At 38.6% G+C, this 14,255-nt stretch overlaps 1 protein-coding gene across 1 annotated transcript in view; it reads right to left on the reverse strand.

The window, feature by feature from the left end:
* PARP8 (poly (ADP-ribose) polymerase family, member 8) overlaps positions 1-14,255 on the reverse strand; it is a gene marked incomplete at its 3' end in the record, with an annotated part of 69,725 nt that overhangs the window by 34,850 nt on the left and 20,620 nt on the right. Inside the window, exons 3-6 of the mRNA XM_009582718.1 lie at positions 8,993-9,082; positions 7,609-7,679; positions 5,096-5,173; positions 195-289 (exon numbers count right to left, since the gene is read on the reverse strand). Of these exons, the coding sequence (XP_009581013.1) occupies positions 195-289; positions 5,096-5,173; positions 7,609-7,679; positions 8,993-9,082 (334 nt within the window). The remainder of the gene's footprint in view (positions 1-194; positions 290-5,095; positions 5,174-7,608; positions 7,680-8,992; positions 9,083-14,255) is intronic.

A 14,255-nucleotide genomic window follows, 5' to 3' on the forward strand; every position in this document is an offset into this window, starting at 1 on the left:
ATCAGTACCCAACCACAAAAAAAAGAAAAAATAAAACCAGCATTATTGCTAGCCAGCAGTGCTCCTTCCTTTTACCACACAATTGGCAGAAATCACCAAAAGAGACTTATGCTTTGGCAGTGAGGGAAGATCCACATGGAACTCAATCTCCAAAACATTAAATGTTCCACAATACAGAAAAGTTAATGACATACCTGAGAGATACTGCATTAGGTCCATAGATCTCTCTCACTGCTGTCAAATCAGCCTCCAGCTGCGGGTGCTTGTGAAGTTCTCCATCATAGCTAACCTACCGGGAAAAAAAAAAGCCTAAGAGTTTTTATTTATTTCGTTACTGGCACTTGACCTAGGTTCTTGAAAGTTCCCCCTGCAAAATATGCTGCATAAAGATTCCTTAATGCCACGTCGGAAAGGACACTGTGTTGATAAGCTGAAGCACTGAGGTGGTCTAGCTCTGCTAAGCAATGAGATTTGCAAAGCAGGCACCTCTGCATAGACATTTTTTGAGGGTCCTACTCCTTGTGGGAAGAGAAGCGGCAAAGGACTCATCCCTCTGTCCTATCTTGTCCTGGGGTTTGTTCTGGGACACTTGTGTGTTTTAAAACTGTTAAGTAGGAGAAGAACCAGATCTCCACAGTCATATCATCCCAGTCCAACCACTACAGGACAAAGGTTTGCTCCCTCTTGTTTTTTGTCACACTCTCATATATATTAGACAGAGAATGGCTTGGACTCAACAAGAGAAGCATGAAACTATTCTATATACCAAGTGTCTCAGCATCTAAATTACATTTTCTACCCATTGGCTGTATTCTATCCACCAGTGCAATGATATCAGATTAAAAAAAAAAATTAAAGAACACTTCCCCATTTTAAGTATTTTACCAGAGAAGGTGTAAAGAACCATGTATTTAGACATTATCCCCTTTTTTTTCCAACGCTACATGAAAAATGGAAACAGTTATGTTAGTGCTTACACTACAAAGAAAAACTTGTGAGCTGGTTTGGGTGACCTGTATGAAGTCAAAATAATTAACATCCTCCTATCTTCTACAAGGACCAAAATACCTCTTTAGTCTTGTAACAATCTGTTCACAGTTTATTACTACTTTCTTGTTAAGCAATATGCTCCTGATTGTGTGAACCTAATTCTACTTCTTTACAACAATTAGAATGATAATAATTCCACAAAAGTCGATGAACTCGATTTGGACAGATTCAGAAATAAGAGTAGGATTTGGCTTGTACCTTTGACAAATTCAGGGAGCAAAGCACAAGAGTGTAATTTATCTCTTTAGACATATATATATCTTTATACAGGAATTCCTGCAGAGAATTCTTGCTATTGCAGAACCATATCTAACTGCATAATGTTTCTTCCATTTGTACATCCAAATCTGTAGAAGACCAGTCCTGTGATACTTTCAACTCTGATATCTGGAGATGTACGTTACAATCTAATTAAATAAGTTTCAATAGAATTAAAATAATAATCAGCTGAACATTTTTTGTATGTGAAAATTAGCAAAGAGTAATTTGATTAGGCTTAGAATTCTTCAAATATAAGGCACAGAACTCACCAGCATAGCACGGGCATGTGTTTACCAGAAATATCAAAGATATTCATGACCAGAAGCCAAGTACCGCTCCCTTGTTTAGGCAGGCATGTCAGAACAATTTTCCAAGTAGAAGAGCATGGGAAGAAAACCTTTATTATTTTTTTTTTCGCTTTAGGTAGGAGAAAACCAATCCTTTTTACATGCTCATTACTCAAAGATGAATTCTTTAAAGATGCATAAATAATTGCTGTCCTGCTTCCAAAGAGAGCACAGCAATCATTTCACAAATCGTAGCTGTGGTGCACCTGCCACCTTTGTTGGTCCTAAACCACATTTTTTTAATCAGTCTTATGTATCAATAATAGTAAAATCCAAAAGCAGTGCTATGCAGAACACTGAACTGCTTAACATAATGCTTTCTCCAATCTACTTTCTGATGGTAAGAGGTTATGAACTCAAAAAAGAAACAAAGCAGTGTTCTGGCAAATTATAAGACCACAGTATGGTATTTTCCACCCCTGAATTAGTGCCACAGACATGCCGATATACGCAGAGGAGACTGCCAGAGTTTTGTATATCTGCATTTGCAAGTATGTCCTGTAACTGAAGCACGACAGACAGGGAGAGAGAGTGCCAGAGGCAGTAGTATTACTGTTTCAATCTCCTGTTCTCGTTTGCAAATGTAGAACATAGAGATTCAAAGCAAGAATTAACAGAGGATCTCAGAGAAAGTGAATATAAAAGCTAAAAAATCTGATAACTTTGCTGTGTCCAAAAGGTCTGTATTTAGAAAGCCTCAGTTTTTAATCTGAGACCTGATTCAGATTATTTTGTCCCACATAATGACAAAAGGTTGCATTTTTAAAGGAGATTAAGTGATTTACGAACCTAAATCCCATTGAAAATCAATAGGACTTAGGCTATTGAATCACTTAGCTACTTTAAAGTATTTATCCATTAAATCCTTAGGGAGGATTACAAGGTGCCTAGGAAGCAGATACAAACATTTAATTTATGACCAAAAGGTTGTATCTTGTTTTCACTGCCCATCAAATGCCATTTCCCACCTTCCATGGTCCTTGTTTCATCACCAGCTGCTCTCTTGTCTTTCCAGCTGTAACCACTTAGAAATGTTAAGAACTATCCCTGATCTCCACCTTTCCCAACTGTATTGCACACAATTATACTGGCATCTATTCCCTTTAGTTGATAAAGTCAGTATTTTTGTCCCCGTTCTCTGTAGGCACAGCACACACTTGTCTCAAATGAAGCAGCTTGCCTTGCTTGTTCGCCACATGTACAGTCAACTGCTTTGTCTTCCCAATACACCTGGTGCTCACTTAATAACTCTTACAATCACTTTATTTGAAAAAGGACTGTTCTTTTTATCTCTCGACAGACTTTGCTCATTACCTGATTTCCTATTTATTTTCTGAGTCCTCAATATTTTCTTTAATTCTACAGGTCTTCTTTAGGATTTTGTGTTTTCAACCATGAAATTTTAAATTCAAAATTTCCTTTTTTCTCTCTTGTTAAATATATTTTCTATGATGTCTTTTTTTGTTTGTTTGTTCTCCTTATTTTGCTTTTTGAATATTCTATACTCAAAGACATTCACAATCATCTGATATTTTTATTGCTGATTTAATTGTATTTTTTTTGCCAGTTATAATTCCTTCAATTAAATTTATTACCTTAAAAAAATGACAATGCAATATAATGTAGTTTCCACTTCAAATTGAAGGCAACTAAATTCTAACTAGTATTGCCTATTATACAGTTCTTTTACACCCTGCAAAATGATGTACTGCTCATAGGCAGCGTTAGTATTTATTCATTCATTTGGGCACTGGCAGGCATCCTTTACCAAAGGTATTAGCGCTTGTTCAAGAAATAAGCACTCCCAGCTGCTTGCTGCCTTTTCCTTCACCTTGAGATTACCGTCCTTTCTGCAGAGTTGAAAAATGGAGCCAGTACAGACAACTCATCACTACAGGACAAAATCAGAAGATTTTTCCTCTCAAGCAGATTAAAATAAGACATCGCTCTTTGCACCGAAGTATGTGTACACGGTCCTCCCCAGCGCTCTGTGGGGCTGTAGGAGTCGGCAGCTGAAGGGAGGCAATTCCTGCAGTCATTTCTGAAGTGAACATGAGTCAACACCCCATGTCAGTTATTCCTGACAATGAAAATACATTCTTTCAGTTCCAGTTTCAGTATCACTTTTAATAGCTTTTTAGGGGCGTGCTTTTTTTTTTAGAGTAAAGCACCTCAACATGCATTTTGTGTTCAAACCCCACCACGCTGTTGGCTCTGCAAGATAAGAGGCTTGGCGATGTCCTGCTCATCAGCATCCCACGCCCTCTGCACCGACCCCACCGGCTGGCACTGCTGGCGCGCTCCGCAGCCTCAGCTCTGCGCACCCAGGGCACGGATGGCTTCAGCCTCAAGACTGAGGCAGTGACAACTTTCATAAACAGCGACCGTAATTCATTAAAATGTTCATCGAAATAAACAGTTCTAGCAACATAAGTGAGGAATGATTCCTTTGGGGCAATAGTTGGACTAAAAAGATAAGAAAAATCTAAATAAAGAGACTAGCAGCATGAAACGCTCTATTGACATTGCAAAAGAAAAAGAGATGAAGAGATTTTATTTCCCAATACATAAGAGAATGTAATAATAACTAATTCTGCTGAGGGAACAAGAAGGTAAGACACAGAGCAGTACATTCATCTAAAAATATGCAGAATTTTTCAAGGTGAATTTAACTGTAGAGCTCAGAAAAAGAACAGTCTATTGCCTAGATCAAAACTGTTTTGTAATAACCATTTTTACCATTAAATTGCAGTGCTCTTGACTTTACAAAATGGCAGTCCTCCAGAAGGAAACAGATTTGGATCCAGACTGACTTCCCATTTGTATCAATAATGGGATAACCTTTAGAGAGCGAATATCTATTTCCTGGAAGTAAGCAACTGGCTTCTATTTTCAAATGTTCTGAAGAGTCCTTGCTTTTACTATACTTACAGCTTTGCAAATGTAAACAAACTAATCTTATTTTAAATCTGATATAATTATACAGTATAACACATTCAATATTTCTGCTATAAAATACTATGTATATTAGGACGAGAGGAAATGGCCTCAAGTTGCGCCAAGGGAGGTTTAGACTGGACATTAGGAAAAACTTCTTTACTGAAAGAGTGGTCAGGCCTTGGAACAGGCTGCCCAGGGAAGTGGTGGAGTCGCCATCCCTGGAAGTATTTAAAAGACGTGTAGATGAGGCGCTTAGGGACATGGTTTAGTGGGCACGGTGGTGTTGGGTTAACGGTTGGACTTGATGATCTTAGAGGTCTTTTCCAACCTTAATGATTCTATGATTCTATGATTCTATGATTCTATACACATGGCATTCTATTTGATGTTGAATAAACATAAGAAATTAATTATTATCATAAATTTATAATGGAATGAACAACAGAAGCTTTCAAATATTAATTTCTTGAAACTTGTGCAAAAATTTCCTCCATTACCTGTCCTCCATAATAAAATTCCTCAGAATCATTATCTCCTTCAGAGTCCTCTTCAACTGTGCTGTTGTGACGTGACTCCTTAATGGAAAAGGAAAGTTAACAATGATACAAGCGATATGCTTATCTTGCATTTATAGTTCTAATTATAACTACAGGAACTATGTTTTTACAAATAGCTCACAGCACGCTTTATTAGGAGATCTTTTAGTATCTTTTTTCCAGAAGAGTACTAAGGGCCTGTTCTAAGAATAGTGAAATATCAGATAAAACAAGCACCTACCAACTCAATACATAAAACCACCCTTAATATATGTTGGAGAAATAATACTTTTGTCTGGCTACAGACACAGTGTGGCATTTTAAGGAACTGGGGAATTCAGTAGACTACGCGGGGATGCTTCACTCTGTGCTTTTGCTAAACAAAGCATAATTTACCCACCAAGACAGGTTCTGGACTTAATTCATTTGGTGTTTCAGTGACCTAATAAAATTTTAATTTACTGTATTCTGGTGAATCAATTCTAACAGTTTAAGGAAATAATTCAAGTCCGAGCACGGGATCTCTTAATTTCCTTTCTGTGAAAAACTGACACATTGCTGCTTAATTATTATTTTTAACAGAAGTACCAGCCTGTTGCCAGAAAAGTTCAAACTTAATTTTCTGACTAGCTCTGCTGTGAGACTTTGAAAATTAAGGATTAGAAAGTAATATGCTTACCCAAGTAAAACCTGCTCTAAATAGGCTGCTCTGTGAATAATTGCACTCAAGTAAATAGAACTAATCCCAGTACAGACTGCAACTCAGCATGAGCTGAAGTGTTATATTCTGCTTCCCACCAATGGAACCTTTACTTATAATTATGTAATTGCTTGCAGATATTAATTCTTGTTTCTCACAATCCATGTGTTATTTCTAGGCCCTATGCTGACAAGGATCCCCTAAAAAACACCGGTTAAAATCATAATTCACTTCAACCTGAACATGATGTACTTACTGCTTATTTTGTATTTATGTCCTGCACAGAACTGCCATAACGGAAGAGAAATCAGATGTATGACTCAAAGAATAGAAGTTATCCCTAAATCCCATATATTCGTAAATGTCAAATATACCCTTATCTCCAATTTCTATGGTCGGACATTCTAATCCCATTTTCCTACCTTTGTCTCTAAATTCCTGCTCTATTCACTGTACGTATACATAGAACAAAAATTGCATTTCAGCCAATTTCACGGCACAAGGCATAAAAATAATTTCTGCTTCTACCTCACTGAAAAGAAACAAAGTGACTTTAGTCATCTTTGTTTCATAACAGCCTTAGCTTGAGGGGAAGTCTGTGTTAAAACAGGACTCAATTGAACAAAAATTCAACACAAACCAAAGAGAAATGAAATTCTCACGTTAGAATAGTGACAAACCCATCCTATCCTAACCAAACCTCTAACTGTCTAGCCAACAGAAATGGTCAGTGTTAGAGACTTTTTTTTAAAGGGTTTTTTTTCGGTACTTTCATGTTTAAGTACCTCGTTCAACTAAAAACAAAATAAAACCTCAAACTCTGTCCCACAGAAGCTAACTATATCTCAAGCTTTTAATCAAATGGGTAAATTCTTTCTGCACTTGAATTTTTCTAATGTTTACCGAGCACTGAATACAAAGATGAAGCAGTAGAAGCAAAGTATTTCCAGTGCAGATTTTTACATCAAATCAGGTTTCATCTACTAAAAAAACCAACCATACACATTAGCGTATCTGGGCATGCTTACCTCCCCTTTCCAGGATCAAATACAGATTGGAGCCTAAAAAGCAGTCGCCCAGAAACTCAGCAACCACCCTTACCAGAGGAAGTCTTTAAGTCAAGCACCTGAATTCTTGACGCAATGCTCAATTTCTTGCTTGGGGTAGGAACCTATGTGGTACTTTCTTTGAGCCCGTAACACTGTTAAGCCCTGTAGACTTCATGTTAGTGCCACTTCTTTCTTGAGTTAATGTCTTAGTGCGACTGGCCAGGGACCCATGCCAGAGGTACAACACAAATAGAGCGTGACTGGAAGGCCTCAATGCTCCAGACACTACTCATGGTGAACAGACTCAGGCAGAGGTCTAGAGCCTCCAGTGAGGCTGCTGTAGGCCACACGAAGCAGCAGTGAGCCAATAAATGGGATGTGGTCCTATGTGCAAGAGTAGGTTAAAAGGTAATGGCATCATGATCTCCTTCTCCAGGGGAGCTGTATTTTTAGGGCAGACAGGGTCTATACCACTGTTGAACAAAAAATGAAATAAACATCAAAACCATATTTCCTAGGATGGGAGCATCCCTATCCCAACTAAGTGACTCACTGGTTAATCCATGAAATCCAGAGAACTACACTGATCTTCTAAAACATGTAAACGGGTAGTTTGCGTAAGCACACATTTGATAGGAAATCTATGGTAAACATTTCATATTTTATGATTTTCTACTGTTTCTTAAAATAACTTCTGTTAAAATATGCATACAAGAAATACATACCTCTCCATTCTCCCTCTGTAATTTTGATTTTATGGATAAGCAATAGTTGACATCACTGGTTTTTCTTAATTCTTAAAAGAAAAGGGAAAATAGGTAACATCTGTGAAAAATGTGAAATAATTTTGCCTATCCAGACTTTAAATATTTAGTTGCAGTAGTAGAGCAAATAAGGAACAAAAAGTTACAGATATGAAAAGCATTAAAGAGTTTACAACACAACAATCTAAAATTAAGAAGCCCCTATGTCTCAGAAGACTCATATTTTTAACTGTGAAATGGTCCATCTGGGAGATTTGTTTTTCCCAATCTGTCATTTACAATTTAGTGTCATTCATTAATTTTGTATACTTTATAAAAGACTGAAAAATCAAAACCCCTGAGCAAAATTAAATCAGATCATTTTCTATACAAAACATAGGTTTTTATTCTATCTTAAATGACAGGTTTTATTTCTTTTTAATTTACAGAAATATTTGCAAGTAAAATTTATTTTAAACTTCTGACTATAATGGCCAGTTTCTGTTTGGGTGCCACTGCACCAACTTCAGTAAAATTATTCTTGATTTACATCAGTATAAATGAGATCAGAGACTGAGGATCATATTGGTTGTCCAGTGGAATTCAAAGTAATTCTGTGTTACACAAAAAAGCCCTGAAGCACTGTAATAATAATAAAAAGACTGCAAAGTCAAGTGTTCCTATCTGAAGAACTGCCAGAATTAAGACTGCCCTATGCAGTTTCTCCTGCAGCCTGAAATCATCAGGGAATTTGGCTGCTAAAATCTAAAAAGTCTCTATGGAATATGCACAAATCTTGATTATATATTGTTTAAATATGCCTATATGTCTGAAAAGCATACCCTTTCACGTATCAAATACTTTTTAAAAGTATGGAAACAATTTCAAATGAGAGGTTCCCAAAATCACTGGGAATTTTTTTTTTTTCTATAGTCTAATCTAGTGAAACAGCTGAACCATTTTGGTTGAAATTTCCTGAAATAATTCACTAGAGGCAACTGTAGTTATAGATTGTTTAATCCCCAATGGTGAAGATTTAGTGAAGTTTTAAGCAAGTGAACGTGAAAACTTATAATTGGGAAGTATTAAGCACCCCTAACTGTATTCAAGGAGAATTGCTTTCACACAGACTGCAAGAAATTGAAAGAGTAAAAAACATTCTGCCTATGCAATCGTGGTGATGCCCAAAAGAAATATTTTAATTTCTTCTATTCAGAAATGTAGGACAATACACTACAGCAAGACTGTGAGAAAACAGCAAACTGTATAGCTGCACACATTAACATATCTCCCTTTAACTGCAGGCAACATCTTGTCTTTCCTCACAAAATACGAACTTGATAAAGCACTCGGGACGTAAGATTACCTGTAGCGATTTGGTGGAAGATTACTGGAATTGGCTCTGTTGTAACTAACACATCTTCATCATTATCAGAGCTGGAAACATAAGTGTTATCTACGAAAGAAAAACACCTTGCATGGTGAAGTCCACTTGTGCTCTGCCAGCCCCCGCCACGTTGTCCGTCCCACCCTTGTACCACAAGGAAGCACTCCCCAGATGGTTAGGGAAGCTGAGCCCTATCATCTTCCTGGTGTGTTTTTTTCTCTTGAGATCGCTAATGAAAAGAAAAATACCAAAAGGATGGAAGATTCAGACCCGAATTTTATACAAGCAAACCCCTGGAGTCTGATGTCATGGCTTTTGTGAATCACACCAAGTGCTGCTCTGAACTGTCCCACAAGGTTTATGGGGGTTTGAGCCAACCTTTTCCAAAATGAAGACTTGTTCTACGCTTTTTGCTATGCCTGACACTAAAACTCAAGCTAGATCTGCTATGCAGAGTGGAGGCTGCATTCAGAGCTGGATGTTAACAGCCCATTATGCAAAATAACTTTGCCTCATTTTGCCTTGTCACATAAAGGTTGTTTGAAGTATCTTCTAATCAGTGGATAACCTTTCTTGTGCCTGATTAAGGAAAAAAAAAATTCTCCCACTCAACAAAAATGTTAGGTATGGATATGAATATGGAAAGTCTATCTCAAATTTTCTTACAAAATATAAGGATTAGGCTGAGGAGTGTGCGTGTTGTTTTTTTGGTTTGGTTTCTTTTTTTTCTTTTCCAAACAAACGTTTAGTAACAACAAATAAGGAGCAGCAAGTTTTTACTTAGTATCTGCAGAAGCTAATTTTGCATGAATTGCTGAACTGCCCATGAAAGTAATAATATTTTGTTTTCTACTGATCTGGGCTGAATTGAAACTTATGCTCTAGAGCAGAAAGGCTGACAATTAAGATAATCACAGATGAAGAGACAAATAAGAGAACTGAAACAAGGACTTGATCTATCATAATTCCGAACACTCCGGTCCCACATCAGCGAAGTACGTGAACTCACATGTAATTTTAAGCATACTGCTGCAATCTCAAAGCCTGTGACCACAGTGCTTCCAGTGAAATGTTAAAGATGTTAACATCAATTGAGCAGTAAATTCAGTAATATTATCCTTCGTATTACAGAGGTTCTTAGCAGGCTGTATCAAGACGAAGCCCCAGCGCTGCCGCCCCTTTCTCGCACAGGTGTGCCACGCTGCCTTTGCAGAGTAGCAGCTGCGCTGCCGCACGCGGACAGGCGCGTGGGGCTTTCCCAGCCCGCCGCCTGTGAAACAGCCTTTCTGCCACATTCACACACATCTACCGAGTCTGACACTATCCCACGCCTTCGCCTACTTCCAGTCCTGCGCTGTCCCATGAGGTAATCTGTGTGTTCTGCGCTCAGCTCAACATACATATATTGCGAGCAGGCAGTTGCTCCAGGAGGCTGACACTACTCTTCCCTGAGCTCTGAGCTCCAGTGGGCACAGCAACCTGCTCCACCAGCTCAGTCTGTGTCTGCTCGGCTACATGCTTGGCACAGGGATGTGTTTTAGAGCCACAGCATCGTGCGAATAAAATGGGGTTCCTCCAGCCATCTGCCAGCATTCACTCTTTCTCCCACTTTTGTCTATCAGCAGGACAGGCTGTGAACTATGCCTCCAGGACAGCTGCACCTCACCCTCTCCAGGAACCCCTGCCTTCCCTCTATTTGCACGCTCCACCTTGCTGTCATCATTTCAGTGTCAGCCTCACCATGCTGAATGGCTCTGGGCATGTACAACACAGACCCATTCCTTTCCCGCGTTTGGGAGTGTAACTTACTGCTATAGAGTCTAATAAGCTGGAATAACAGAGGCCACCACTTGGCTCTAAATATACCTAACACCATATATATGGATGGGAGAAATCCTTGTGCTAGAACTGATTGCTGTATGGAAAAGCAGAAAAAACAACAATATGTGCTGTACAGAATAGACAATTACCAAGATATACATATATGGAAAAAAGGACTGCTCAATTACAGTTTTATGCTCATTGTCATTCTTTCCTGGCAGCTGGATAATATGATTTTCACTGCCAAGTTTTTGTTTTCCTTTTCCATTTGGCAGCCATTAGGGTTTTTTTCTTTCCTTCCATCAGTCTAATGAAACTTGAAATTAAGATACTGGTTTTGGTTTGCTTTCTTCAACATCCAGTTTCTAACACACTACACCCAGGAACACCTCTCCTCTTAAGCAGAGGACCTAGCGCCTGGACCTAGTGGAGGGATGCAGCAAACCACTCGCTGCCAAACTGGTTCTCTCCATCTCTGCTGCAATTTAACGAGGTCTATGAAAAGGATGTTCTGTTAACACGCGTGTAACCCACAAATCACTGGGATAAAGGACTACAGCAGTTCTATAAGTTTATGGCAGCCAACACGTATCACCCTGAAAATATATTCATTAGCAAAATGCTTGCTGCTGTAATGGTTCTCACAGGAGTCATGATCCACTCATATTAATGGGACTTTAGTCTACTCATTGATGTTATGTTCTATAACTGCTCCTTAGGAGCATTATTTTTCCCCAGTTGTGTCAATGTTATCAGAAAAGAGATGTTTTGCTGGAACTGTTACTACCTGCCTCTGAAATTTTCAGAAATATTTTCACAATTTCAGCGATGTATATATAACTTTGAGACGTTACTGTCTCAACACTATTCTTATCAAGTTCTTCAGTGTGCATTTGTGAGAATATTTTTAGCTTTCATTCATAATTATGAAATTTTCAAGCACCTTCCATTATTGAAAGTTGTCATGTCATATTACGGTTCCCACAGGTATGATTTAATGCTCAGCTGTTTGTAATCTTTTGATGCTTTATGAAGGAATTCAGCAATAGCTACAGACTGTTATCAGTCCCAAAGCAGTGATGCTGCATACATAACAGCAGTGCAGGGAGCTAGAGTATATCCAGTATCCAAAGCTCTTTTTACAGTACCTGAAATTTACTTGTGGTGGTATTACTTTTGGCTGAATGAACATAATTTGTATAGTAACTTAATCTCTTCTATTTTCATATATTTATTGCATGCGTTAGCAATTTATCTGATGATCAAGTCTGACAGCCTTCTGTCAGATTTCCAAATTTGATGCACTGTGTATTACACACTCTTAATCTCCAGAAGATACAACTTTGATACAGCTAGGCACTAATGGACTTAAACCTTGATCTGTGAAGATTTATCCCATGAGAAATTTAATTTGATAAGCATGTGTTGCTGTGAACTCTATCAACTAGCAGCAATACTTGAAGATCATCTTCTAGTTGAGGAGGACATCAGCACAGAGCTTCCCAGACTTGAAGTCCCTGAAATATCCCTTAAAATACATGCCAGAGAAGAGAGCCACAGTCAGCAGTAATGTTAAGTTAGAGATTTAGGACAAAGAGAGGAGACAAAGAATCCGGCTCTCCAAGTCAAAATGAGTATTTTTAGGATCAAAGCTGTAAAATGGCAGAGTCATTATCATTCCTAACACACTAAACACCTCTTCATCACAAAGCAAACATAGATCCTGCAAAAGCTTGAGATATGAATGAAATCAGCTCTTCCAAAGCCTTGATTGGGAAATATGTGCAGCTGGTTTACGCCCCCCTCACCAAGTTAGCTACAGTGTAAAATGTTCAAATTCTATCTGGCTTTAAAATACAGGGCGTGATGGCAGAGAATATTCATTAGGTTTTAGAGCCACCAAAGTCACTCAGGCTTGTAGGCCATCAGGACATGGTGCAAATAGCATCCATAAGGGAAGTTTGAGGTCTGTCAGGCAGAATTTTGCCGGGAGGTGAGATCTCACGTGGTGTGGGAGTAACTGCTGGTTCAGTGCTCCAGCTTGCCATTTGTTAGGGGTTCCCAGAGATCAAGTTTTGTGCCTTCATAATAGCTTAATCCCTGAAATGAATAAATCCATTACTGACGTTTAATAAAACAAACTGTTAATAACATATGACGCAGATTTTTTTCAACTATTTGTCCCTCCATTCACTGTAAGATCAATGTTGTAATCAATAAATCAATTTATCGCTGGTATGACTGTGTATTTTATGAATTTCAGTTTCTCCCCTTACTACATGTTGAATAGATTATTGTTAGTAGCAGTTTTCCCTCCAGTTTTTACTGGTAAAAAAAAAAATCTCTCATAAAGGCTGTTAGCATCCTCTCAAATAATCCATTGTATTTAGCATCACTGCTGATGCTGATTTCTCTCTGTATCTGCTTCAATCACTCTGGTGTTTGGAACAGACATAGTCTACTGCTTATCAGTGAAGAAGATCAAAGCCTCTCCTCTTTAGAGATTCTAAAAGAAACAAGAAATATTTCTTTTAGAAATATTAGAGAGATGTTACGGATAAAGATGAAAAAAGGCCAGAGGGTTTCATATCATTCATGGTACTTACACTGTTAAATACTCCCACGTGCAAAATACATAATGTGGTGCAATCCAACAGTATTACCATGTACCTTTACTTGCACAGCACCTGTCTGCCCTCATACCCACTTCCCTCTCCTGTTTCTGCTAACCTCTATGCCACCTGAAGTATCTGTGCAATCTCTTTGTGAAGGAAATCAGAGAAATAAGCTAGCTGAAAACTAGCTTGTGCTCTTGCCTGGTTGTCTTTTGTATGAATAATTCCCCTTGCCTAGACTGGCCGCATGGTTACACAAATGCTTTTGCCAACCAAGCTCGGAGTATGAAGGGGAGGCAGGACTGAGCAGCTGGGAATGGCTTTGCAAGCTTACGTTACCAAAGACATACCCATACACAAACCCTTGGCTCCAACTGACCCTGAGAAGCATCAATGCATAGTCCACAGGCTTAACTTGAAGAACGTGAGTAGTCTCATTAAGGTCTAACGCAGAAGTGCTTTGCTGGTCCTGCACCAGACTGCTCAGCCTCTTGAAAGATCAAGCTTTATCTACCATGCCAAAGAGGAGTCGGGTGCTTTCTCACTCCTATCACTGTTGGCTCCAGACACGGAAAGCATCACAAGCTCCGGTCTCTGTAAACTTGTGAACCAGGTTTTCTCACCCTGACCCAGCTGATAAATGTTGCCTGAAAAGGAGAAATGACTGTGAAAATAATATCACTAATGGAAAATTATTAGCACAAGGATGCACCTGGAAGACATCAACACCCTTTCAGATACTCTCATCTGAATATAGCGAATTGAGGTAACATGCATACGTGTGTCATGGACAAGAGCGTTGCACT

This window comes from Fulmarus glacialis, unplaced genomic scaffold (assembly GCF_000690835.1).
Source record: "Fulmarus glacialis isolate BGI_N327 unplaced genomic scaffold, ASM69083v1 scaffold4408, whole genome shotgun sequence".
Lineage (NCBI taxonomy): Eukaryota > Metazoa > Chordata > Aves > Procellariiformes > Procellariidae > Fulmarus > Fulmarus glacialis.